This window comes from Salvia miltiorrhiza, chromosome 6 (assembly GCF_028751815.1).
Source record: "Salvia miltiorrhiza cultivar Shanhuang (shh) chromosome 6, IMPLAD_Smil_shh, whole genome shotgun sequence".
In the NCBI taxonomy this organism is placed as follows: domain Eukaryota; kingdom Viridiplantae; phylum Streptophyta; class Magnoliopsida; order Lamiales; family Lamiaceae; genus Salvia; species Salvia miltiorrhiza.
In genome coordinates, this window is record NC_080392.1 from 8,830,035 (window position 1) to 8,842,661 (window position 12,627).

The window sequence follows — 12,627 nt, forward strand, 5'->3', positions numbered from 1 at the left end:
GAGAGAGAGTTAATGAAACCTTTTAGTAGCAACTGATGTATTGAAGCATTGAAGGCAAAGACTAGCGCTTTATGTACATAGCAAAAAGTGAAACTGAATCCAGACTTTACAATGTCACATTCAAAATAGATAATACAAGCCAAACATTAAAGAGTGTCATATCCTATCTCTTCAATTCAATGAGTACGAAGATGACAGGTTGGTGATTTTATATCTTCTCATTGAACTTGGAATTATGTCAGTTGAGTCAAAATAGCAAAAAGATTATTGCATAATGCTAATTTGGGCAGATCCCCAAAGGATTGGCATTCTTCGTGATCCAAGGATGTTCCATGATCTTCTCAAGAGACAGCCTTTTTGATGACTCCTTCACAAGAAGCTGCACGAAAAGGCTGTGCAATCAAGAAGCGAAGAAAAATAAAGAAACCATCGTCCTATGTGAAAGTGAGAAACAATATTACCTTGCTAATGAGATCTTTAGCTTCTTCTGAAACCTCAGGGGTGGAAGGAAAGGTTAAATCAACCTTCAATATCCTACAGGGTTGAATATAGTTCATTACTAAGTTTTGAATGAAATCTGCTGAGGGTAAGAAAAGACAGAAACTGTTCCATACCTTTTGAATGTATCCCTCTGGCTTTCAGCCTCAAATGGAGGGACACCATATAAGAACTCGTAGCAGAGAACGCCCAATGTCCAGTTATCAACAGAATAATCATGCGCTTTGTTCTCCACCATTTCTGGTGCTAAGTAGTCCAAGGTTCCACACATAGTGTGTCTTTTGCTTCTGGACTGTACAGACCAACCAAAATCTGCTATTTTCAGCCGACCCTACAAGTGATACAGAATTAGGTATAATTTCAAAGACATAATTTAATTTGTTTATTGAGATATTTTTTTTCGTAAGCTCATTTTTCAAGTTGTTTTACTTCTCTCACAAACATATCATGCAACTCTACACTTTCCATCACCACATGGAACAGAGAGGAAGGAGCAGTTCAAAGAACTCAACTTTTTCTGCTTGGATGAAATAAATACTAGTTTTCTCACAGCCATGAAGCAGGATATTATGATTTTCTTGCACTGTATAAGGCTACATTATCCTCTTTTATGTATATACGACTTCAGAATATGATTCAACCCATGAGAAAGCTTCACAAGCAGCTAGAAAATCGACCAAGCCAAAACCGATTTTCATTATAACCTCTGGATTGCGCTTAAAGACATAAGAATATTATGATCAGTTTGTTTAAGAACTAAGCAAGGCACGGTTTCGAATGGGTGAAGTGGTAAAGTAACAAACAAACTCACAGTAAATAGATTAACTTAACATAATCGTGATGATTTAGCTTAGTAAATGCCAATTCATGCATCCATCTTTGAGAGCAAGCCATACCTCATGATCAAGCAACAAATTTTCTGGCTTGATGTCTCTGTGAATAACATGCTTTTCATGACAGTACGCCAGAGCGTTTGTGAGACTAACTATGTACTGATTTAACAGAATTAAAACACCAAGAACAAAAGGCAGATTAGTCAACAAAGCTTCAAAAAAGTAATAGAATATGAGCAGCATAAATGCAGATGCGCACAAAAACAGCAGAGCAGGGAGCGATAGTTTTACCGTAGCAGCCTGTGTCTCGGAGAGGTGCCCCAATTTTCGAAGCTCTCTGTAGAGCTCGCCGCCGTGAGCGTACCCCAAAATCAAGAAAATCCGCTCGTCGTCGTGAAACCATCCGTGAAGCCTCAGCACATTGGGGTGGCGCAGGGCGGTTTGGATCTCCATCTCCCTCCGTAACTGGTGCTGCAAGTTATACTTCTGAATTTGCTCCTTGAATATCACTTTTAACGCCACGATGTACTTGCTCTACCCAAAAAAACAAACACAGAAGCTAAATTCTCACGCACGATGAGGTGATGGTCATGGTTAAAGGTGAAAGTGGGCCATGAAAATTCACCTTGATTTCGCGAGCGACATACACCCTGCCGAATTTACCTTTGCCGAGGGGTTTGCCGACGTCGAAATCGGAGAGAGACCATTTCCTTTCGGAGGTCGGTCGGGGTCGTTTTGGGGGTTTGAGCGGCTGGTCGGCCATCGGAAATGGGAATTCGGAGATAGAATTAGGGATGGGGGAATGGGAGGGAACTGGGGGGATAGAATTCTCAGGCGCACGCGACGCGAGGGCCGGCCCTGCTGTGTATTTGGTGGGGCAATTGCCCTGGCCTCCAATTTTTGGGGCCCCATAATATTGGCCCAATAGTGTTAATACCTAGTAAAAAAAAATTACGAATCCGATATGCTGCCAGCAATTAGAGAGTGAGAAAGAGGAGGGATTACTGTCTGTACGTTTTTTTGATGTAGATGACAGGTGTGTCGAAGCAGAAGGAGAAATGCTTGTGCTTTAATGGATAAATTGTTTTGAGTGTTTGTGGAATCCAAGTAAGCTTATTTTGGTTGAATGTATTTATATAACTAGTGTATAACCCGTCGAATTTCGACGGGATTTTAAATTATAATTTAAATTGTTTATATTTTTGTATATAATATAATTAATTTTTAATCAATTTAGTTTGATGTAATAAAATTTACATTATACTAATCTTAATTATATTCGTCAATTAAATATTAGTAATTTTTTGTTAGAATAGTAAAAATACCCGTTTATATAAATTTTGTACATTTTTAATATATTGATGGATAAGAAATAATTTAAGATCTCATTTTTTATCTAAGCATCATCTCATCTCATGATCATCAAGAACTCGAAAGACGATATCTGACTTTTGAGCATTATCTCGTCTAGACCCTAAAATACTATGCTTGACTTAATGCGTCAGTCATTTGAACATCACTATCTAATGCTTTAAATATCATAATTCACTTCTAAACATCATTTTCATTATGAGCTTGAAAGACCAAGGCTGACTTGTGAGATTATAACTAACTTCTAAACATCATCTTGTATAGAGCTTAAAAAATCACCATTTGTGCATCATCTTATTTAGAGCTTAAAATATCATAACTGAGTTTCAAGCATCATTTCGTTTGGAGTTTGAAAGAATAAAACTAATTCGTGAGAATCATCTTGTTTGAAGTTTGAAAGACTATAACTAAGTTATGAGAATCATCTCGTCTAAGGCTTGAGAAAATTGATGTGATATTCAAATTATATAATCAATGTGCTTATTTATGTTTTTTTTCATGGCAAAGTTCAATAAAGATCAATGTGAGAATGATAAAATATCAATGTGGGAACGATGATAAGCTAATGTATGAATGAAGATTAAATATTTTATTTAGATATATCATTATGTGATTAATGTGGAAATGAAGATTTATTTCAAATTATTTTATACGACCTAATTAAATTGAAGAATTTATTTATTTTATATATATCTTGGTATCATTTTCTTTATTTTATATGATCAAATTAAATTGAATAACTTATTTATTTAAAATATATGTAAGTATTATTTTATATGATCAAATTCAATTGAAGAACATATTTATTTCAAAAACATCTATACTTTTATTTAGGTTAGCAAATATTGAAATCTAATTACAATTTTTTTAGACCTTGAAAATTACGAAGTTTAACATAAATATAAATTTAATGTGAAATACTATTGCAACTATAAAAAATGTGGTAAACTATTTTTTATCTGAAATACATATTATAAGTATTTCTTTATCAAGATTTTCTCATGATTAAATTTAATAGAATATCAATGTGGGAAAGATAGATGATCTAATATATTCACGAAGATTGAGCCTTTTATTTAGGTACTGAATTGATGAAGTTTAGTAGAAATTCAATGTGGGATATATGAAAACAAATGTAAAAATATCATAAAGTGTAGAATTGAGAGTGAACAATACTAAATTGTGAAAGTGCCACTTATGATAGAGAATAGTGAAGAGCTCTTCAATGTGTAGCTCTTTATATAATCAATAGATTATTTATTTAAAATACATCTAAGCCTTCAATTTTCCTACTCATCTCTTCTATGCGGATGACATCATTATCTTCTGCAAAGCTACGGTTCGGAATGCCCGAAAAGTCCAGGAAATTCTTAGATATTATGGTTCGATTTCGGGCCAGTACTGCAGTCAAGAGAAGTCGAACCTTTTCTTTGCTAGGCGTGTTCCAACGGATAGAAGGAGAGCTATCCGTCGTGAGCTGGGGTTTTCTCTTGGCAGTTTACCGATGACTTATTTGGGGGTTCCTATCTTTGTTGGGCGCCCACGGTCTTCGTACTTTATGCCGATCTTTGATAAGATTGTGAACAAGTTTGCTAGATGGAAGGGGCTCCAACTTTCTATGGCAGGAAGACTTTGTCTTGTGCAATCGGTTATTCAGAGTTCGATTGTTCATTCTATGATGGTGTACAAATGGCCGAAGAATCTGCTCCATTCGCTTGACAGGAAATGTAGGAATTTTGTATGGACTGGGAGCACTGATTTAAAACCCAATTGTTCTGTCAGCTGGGGTCGAGTGTGTTCACCGAAGGAGGAAGGGGGTCTCGGTGTTCGTTCTTTCACTCTGATGAACCAGTCCTATCTTATGAAGTTGGCTTGGCGTATGATTATTGGTCAGGATTGGGCTCACAAGATTATTCGGTCTAGATATCTTAATAACTTCGGTTATGCTAAGCATTCTATTGCGAACTCTGCTATTTGGATTGGTGTTAAAAGGGAAGTGAATAAACTGGTGGATAATACTTACTCTTGCATTGATAGGGGCGAAAATACCTATTTTTGGAAGGATGACTGGCTTGGGTATAAGTTAGTTGATAAGCTTAAAATTCCGCATTACATGCATGATTTTCTTAATTATTCGATACAAGATTATTTCTATGACGGGTTGTGGCATTTCTCGGCTTCTTTTGCCAATCGCTTCTCGGAGGTTGTTGCCGATATCCTTTTGCTTCCTATGACGGGAGATTCTGACCGTAGATTTTGGAAGCCTTCGGTTAGGGGGGAGGTGACTGCGGCTCTGGCTTTTTCGAGTATTTGTCATCGGTTTCCTCAGGTTACATGGGGTAAATGGATTTGGGATTCTTATATACCGGTTCGGCGCTCTATCCTGTGTTGGAGAGTCATTCATGGACGTCTTCCCACTTTGGACACTTTGATTCGGTGTGGCATGATTGTTCCTAATGGTTGTCCCATTTGTCTTTCGGATGAAGAATCGATTGCTCATATTATGTGGCATTGTGAGAAGGTGAAATTTATCTGGAAAGAGTTTCTTTCTTGGTTCGACATGGGACCTCTTGGGGAGTGCATGGATATTTACGCTTTTCTCGTTGCGGCTTGGAACTCTTCTTTTAGCTCGCAACTTCAGGCTTTCTGGAAAGCGGGTATTATCACTATTATGTGGAAAATTTGGGATTGTCGAAATTCGGCGGTGTTTGACAGTTCTCGGTTTGAGCCTCGTGCGATTCTTGCCTTTGTGAAATCGTTCTTTAGAGAGATTGATGGCAATTTCAGTACTCTGGGAAATAGCAGAAACACTTGGTCTGATTATGTTATCACTAGAAATATTGGAGTCTCTACGCGTCCGGCTCCTCCTCCTCGTATGGTTGAAGTTCACTGGTGGCCACCAGTGAATCACTGGATTAAAGTCAACACCGACGACTCTGCTCGGGGTGCTCCTGGCGCCATTGCGGCCAGCGGTGTTTTCAGGGATAAATGGTCTGTTGTGAGAGGTTGTTTTCACATTAAAGGTGGCGTTGGTTTTGCTTTTGAAGCTGAGCTTTTGGCGGTGATTACTGCTATTAACCTCGCGCATGATCGTAATTGGTTACACTTGTGGATTGAGGTTGATTCAATGTATGTGGTGCATCTTTTGCAGTCGAAATCTTTAGATGTCCCGTGGCGTTTTATGGCGTTATGGAAAGGTGTTATCGATCGGCTTCGAGATTTCAATTTAATTGTCAGCCACATTTATAGAGAGGGCAATAGACCGGCGGATATTATGGCCAATGGTGATAGGAATGAGGGTTGGTGGCCCTTTCCGATTTCTGAGATTGAGCATGCTGTGGCTACTGACATGCACACGCATAGCCACGTTCGTGTGGCTTGATTGCCGTTGGTGGGCTGTTTCGATTTTGACGTGTTGGTGGTTGGGTTTTTCGGATGTTTATCTCGGTGCATGGTTTTTGGGTGAAGAGGGTTTTTGGTTGGCTGTTGTTGGAGTCGAGGTGTTTATAAAGTTTGCGTTGTCTTGGAGATCGGGGTATGTTGCTGATGATCTAGACGACGTGTTTTCCAGCAGGGAGGTCCTCGTTCTTGGCCTTTGCGGGTGGTGCGTGCTGTTTGGGAGTCTCGGCGTCACTCTTCCCATGTTTTTGGCTTTGTTTCGCTTTTCTGTTATGCTTTTTAATTGATAGGTTTCTTCTGTTTTCTTTTAGTTGGAAGGTCTCTTTTTCGATTTTTGTTGGTGCCTTTTGGAACCGTTTTCCCAAAGCATTGAAGCCGAGCAACTTAAGGGTGATGGTCAGGCCGGAATCCTTGAAGTTGTCTCACTTCCGCTTTGATGCTGGGGTTTGGTTTTCTTTTCCTTATAGACGAGCACTCTTTTTCCTTTTAAGGTTTCTCCCTCGCGGGTTTACTTAAAAGGTTTTAACGAGGCTCGGCCCGTAGTTTGCTCTCTTGTGCTCTCACGGGTTTCTTTGGTTCCTTTTTTCCTTTCTTTTTAATAAAAGCTTCATTTAATAAATAAAATACATCTAAGCATCATTTTATTTATTTTATATGACCAAATTTATTTGAATTTATTTTTATTTGCATTTTGAATTGTGAGATTTAATATAGATTCAATATATGTTAGAATGTTTTAGATCAATTGGGGAATGATAATGTATTTGAAGTAATTTTTCATGAGTAAACTAAATAGAAGAATCTATTTATTTTCCATACCCGTATTTGTTTGAAAATTAATAAAGAATTATTTACTATACATTTTGATTGAGGACCAATTTATAGTGATGCCTACTACTACTCATACTTATTTAAGTTATTGAAATATATAGATAATGAAATATAATTTGTTACATTAACTGATCATCCGTCTCAACAAAAACTCGAAAAATGAAAGGCTAATATATGAATGAAGATTATGCCTTTTATTTAGATATATCTTTATGAGATTAGTGGGGGAGTGAAATTTATTTCAAATTATTTTACTTGATCAAAATTAAATTGAAGAAATTATTTATTTTGTATATATCTTAGTATCATTTTCTTTATTTATATGACCAAATTAAATTGAATAACTTATTTATTTAAAATACATTTAAGTATTATTTTTTTATACGACCAAATTCATTTGAATAACCTATTTATTTCGAAAATATCTATACTTTTATTTAGGTTTCCAAATATTGAAATCTAATTATAATTTTCTTAGACTCGAATTATGAAGTTTAGTATAAATCTAATATGAAAAACTATTGCAACTATAAAAAAAATATGGAATACTATTTATTTGAAATACATATCATAAGTACTTCTTTATCAAGATTTTCCCATAATTAAATTTTATAGAATATCAATGTGGAAACGATAGATGAGCTAATATATTCATGGAGATTGACCCTTTTATTTAGGTTATGAATTGATGCAGTTTAGTATAAATTCAATGTGGGATAGATGAAAACAAATGTATAAATGTCATATGGTGTAGAATTGAGAGTGAAACAAATATAAATTGTGTGAGTGCCACATAAGATAAAGAATAGTGGAGACCTCTCAGTATGTAGATAATTGATATAGTACATAAATAAATAACAAAATATAAAAAAACAAAAACCAAATTTAAGGTACATATTTGGATATTATACAATTGATTAAACTCATTTTGAATTTATAAATTCACACCTGTATTCGTTTGAAAATTAATAAAGAATGATTTACTATACATTTTGATTGAGGACCAATTTATAGTAATACCCATGTTATTATGAGATTATTTGGAAATAAGGATTTATTTCAAATTAATTTGAAGAATTTATTTATTTAATATATATCTTAGTATCATTTTCTTTATTTCATATGACCAAATTAAATTGAATAACTTATTTATTTAAAATATATTCAAGTATCATTTTATTTATTTTATATATTCAAATTCAATTGAATGTGGAAAACTATTGCAATTATAAAAAAATATATATGAAAAACTATGTGCTTGAAATAACATAATTTAAGTATTTCTTTATCTAGATCTTCAGTGATTAAGTTCAATAGAATATTAATGTGAGAATGATGAAAAGCTAAAATATGAATGAAAATTAAGTTTTTTATTTAGATTACGAGTTTAATGTGAAAATGAGGACTATTTCAAATTATATACATGATCAAATTAAATTGAAGAACTTATTTATTTAATATATATCTTACTATCATTTTCTTTATTTTATATGACCAAATTAAATTAAATTACTTATTTATTTAAAATATATCTAACGGTCATTTTATTTACTTTAACCAAGTTCAGTTTAAGAACTTATTTATTTCAGAAACATCTATACTTTTATTTAGGTTTGCAAATATTGAAATTTAATTTTGACTTTTTACATTTTGAATTATGAAGTTTATTATAAATTCAATGTGAAAATCTATTGGAGTTATAAAAATACGTGAAAAACTATTTATTTGAAATACATGTTATTTCTTTATCTATATTTTTCAATGATTAAATATAATATCAATGTAGAAAAAATAGATGGCCTGATGTCTACATGAAGATTGAGCCTTTTATATACATTATGAATTGATGAAGTTTATGATAATTTCAATGTGGGATGGAGGAAGAAAAGATATAAAATGCCATATAATATAGAATTGAGAATGATCAAAATACTCACTTGTGGGAGTGCCACATAGGATAGAGAATAAAGGAGAGGTCTTCAATATGTATTCTATTTAATAATAGATAGATTGACTAAATTGTGGCTACTACACAAATGGCTGCATTATAATCTGACTACTACACCAGCAGTTCATTATTTGCTTTAGAAAATAGTATGTACTGTTGAATTCATTCAAAAGAAATGGCTAAATCCGAGGTGATAATAGTATTTTGGCGGGTTCCTGGGTCGGTTCTCCCTTATAATTTGGTCCGGGTCGGTCCATGATTTGAAAATTTTCGGGTCGTCGGTTCTAGCGGGTCGGTCCGGGTTGGTCCGGGTCCAACCCGATGCTCACCCCTAGATATTTGAATTTGTGAGGTATGATTGTTCAATTCAAACCGGGTCGCAATCCAGATCCGGACCCCGACACATTCAAGCTTCAAAACTGAAGATGGTCAACCCAATTGCTATAAATATAAGACCCGTATGCACTATTTTTTTTTTTCATTTTTTTCATTTTAATTGCTTAATGTTCATTGTCAACTAGCATGTTGACTCGTGCCATGTACAGTGCAATATAAATAGTCTTCACTAACTTGATTAATATTCCTTTTTAAACCGTCTTAATTACGCTGATCAATTTGCTTATAAGAAATTACTTTTTTACTTTATTCATTTTATTATCAAACACACTTAAAATACTAAGGCAATGTTTGATACCCTGGATAAAGGTATACATTACAAGAAAAGGTGTCAGACACAGACAAAATTTACGACGAACAAGAGTCTGTCGTAGATCACCGACGACATTAACGACGAAACAACGATGGAAAGTAAAATCTCAATCGGCTGACTATTTTACCGATGGAATGCCGATAGGTGGCTTATCGACGGACGAAAATCGTCAACCTATTTTTTTAATTATTAATCAATTATTTTAATTTAAATCACCAACGGATTGTGTTCGTAGGTACTACCGACGAAAATATTTCGTTGTTAATTTTTTTAAATTAATAATTAATTATTTTAATTTAATTTACTGACGGAACAGACTTGTTACTGTCGTTATTTCATTTTAAAATCAGTAAATGAATTTATTTATTTAAATTTACCGACGGACTCTGTTCTATCGGTGAGCCGTAGGTTGAGGAGATTAATTAATCGGGCTCCTTTGATTTTTAGATTTTCAGAACTCCCTTTATTCCATTTTCTGAACTCCCTTAATTGGATTCTCAATCTTCGTCGGTAATCGGCCCGTCCCCCCGCCCGACGTTGTCTTTTCTGCCGTCGAAATTGCCTCCACCGTGAAGAGCCCCCACCGCACAGGCCGCCTTGAAGAGTCATATATGGTACTTTTCTAGAGTCACTTGAAGAGTCATATATGGTAGTACTTTTCTAGAGTCACTTTTTCTTTGAAATCTCGAAATTAAATATATATTACTTAACTAGTATATAATTTGACCGAATATTATTGAAGTAAACGTACACGAGATTTACACCTTGCTGCATATTGATGATGAGTCTGTTTGTTTCTAACATATTGTGATATTGTTTGCATATTTTATGTGGAACTTTATTTGTAGGTGAAGTAAGAAATATATATATGTATGTATATAGGGAGATGAGTAGTTTGAAAATGATGGGAGCGTATGTAGTTAAGAAAGGGTGCGGAAAATGGTATGGGCAGGGATGTATGTTGAGCTTCACATGCAAGAGGCTTCTCTCATCTTCTTCTATTCCAACACATCAAATCTATCTCATACGACTCCTCTTTCTCTCTATGGAAGGTCAACATCTCTCTCTCTCACACACACACACATTTTTTTCTGTTACTGGGGCATGCATATAAGTTTTGTCATAACTAACTCATTAATTAGGGCATGCATATAAATTTTGTCATAATTTTCTTTATTTGTAAAATTGAAAGTTGTTCAGTGATGATATAATTAATTCAAAGTTAGGGTAATTTTTTAAAATTACAATTTTTAGTGATAAATATTAGTTAGAGTTCATTATCTAATACTCCCGTCGTCTCACGAATGTTGACACGTTTTTCTTTTTGGGCCGTCCCATGAATCTTGACACATTTTCAAATAAGGTAATAATTATTATATATTCTCTCTCTCCTACTTTATCACTTTTATTATTTTATCTCTCCTACTTTATCACCTTTATTACCTTCTCTCTCATACTTTATCAATTTTATATTTTATTAATTATACACTTAAAACACTAATCTACAACTCCTTAATTCTCGTGCCGAAACCAAACGTGTCAAGATTCGTGGGACGGAGGGAGTAATATTTTTTATTTTTATACTAAACAATTATAACATAGAAAAATTAAAAATAAGAAGGGATATGAATCTATCCGGGCCAAAACACTATCCAAATAAGGGAACGAGATTCAGTGTACCACACTTTATGTCCCACTTTCAATTTTGTTTATTTTCTTATACATATATATTTTTGGGATCCTTTCCTTGCTAGGCAAAATCGGGCTGGGGTCGGGAACCATGGAAGGCGGAGTACAGAGATGCCGGAGAACAGATGGCAAGAAATGGCAATGCAGGCGAAACGCCCTCCACAACCACAAGTACTGTGAGGCACACATGCACAGAGGGGTCGGGAAACCATCCGTGAAGCCTCAGCACATTGGGGTGGCGGAGGGCGGTTTGGATCTCCATCTCCCTCCGTAACTGGTGCTGCAAGTTATACTTCTGAATTTGCTCCTTGAATATCACTTTTAACGCCACGATGTACTTGCTCTACCCAAAAAAACAAACACAGAAGCTAAATTCTCACGCACGATGAGGTGATGGTCATGGTTAAAGGTGAAAGTGGGCCAGGAAAATTCACCTTGATTTCGCGAGCGACATACACCCTGCCGAATTTAAACGGACATAAACATAAAGCACACACAATCATACGGGATAACTCACTCCCAACCTTCGTATTACTCACAACTTCGTACAAAGGAATCAAGGCTACACACACGAATCTCTATGTTAGATTCGTCCCAAAATTGCCTATCTATGTGATGGACAATCCCCCATCACTAGGATAACCGTCGGGTCAGCCAATCGAGAGCATCCACGTCGTGGGTAGTTTTCCCCAGCCAAAACTACCCACTAACTCCAGCCTTCAGCCCACAAACCGCCTCATAACCGTAGGGACCATGATCCGCATGTTTGCTTTGTTGGCGCGCATCGCCAACTTTCGGCCGCGTGTCTGCCAGGTGGATTGGCGCCATCTATGTGTCGTGGCGGGAGTTCGTGCGCCCGGCCTGCGCGCCCATCACTTGGCGCGCGCGCGCGCACTCGTCACCCCGCGCACGTACTTGCCCCATCGGGTACTCGGGCTGGCATCACCCATCGCCCGTGCTCGCCCGACACGCCTCGCTCGCCCAACACGCCTCGCGCTCGCCCGACACTTGCGCTCGGCGCCCCGCACACCCGACGTGCGGCGCCCGGCATCACCCGGCGCGCCCACTCGGCAGTGTGCGTGCCCGACGCACAACACATCCGATGCCCACCACCGAACCAGCCAAGTTGCCTAGGGCGGGACAACTCGACACCATTATGCCGAGGCGTGCCTCTGACTCGACACGTCTCGGCGCCAACCATCAAGGGGCTAACAAACCACCCCCACCGAAGCTCGACGACGCCCTCGTCGTTGTAGAGTGATCTCCTCCCTTAGACCTCCAATACTCAGCAATTTCTTTCTCAAACTGCCACAAGCCAACAGCCTTTTCCCAAGTTGCATCAGCCTCTG

The 12,627-nt window shown here is 36.5% G+C and overlaps 1 protein-coding gene across 1 annotated transcript; it reads right to left on the minus strand.

Annotated features, from left to right (window-relative positions):
- Positions 1-48: 48 nt before the first annotated feature.
- On the minus strand, positions 49-2,471 carry LOC130988464 (serine/threonine-protein kinase Aurora-3-like). Its single transcript, XM_057912323.1, has 6 exons — positions 1,957-2,471; positions 1,623-1,865; positions 1,395-1,490; positions 615-829; positions 462-534; positions 49-379 (listed from the first exon to the last, which is right to left on the minus strand). Exons 1-6 carry the CDS (start codon positions 2,092-2,094, stop codon positions 278-280), a joined length of 867 nt encoding a protein of 288 aa, XP_057768306.1. The 5' UTR covers positions 2,095-2,471; the 3' UTR covers positions 49-277.
- Positions 2,472-12,627: the final 10,156 nt, after the last annotated feature.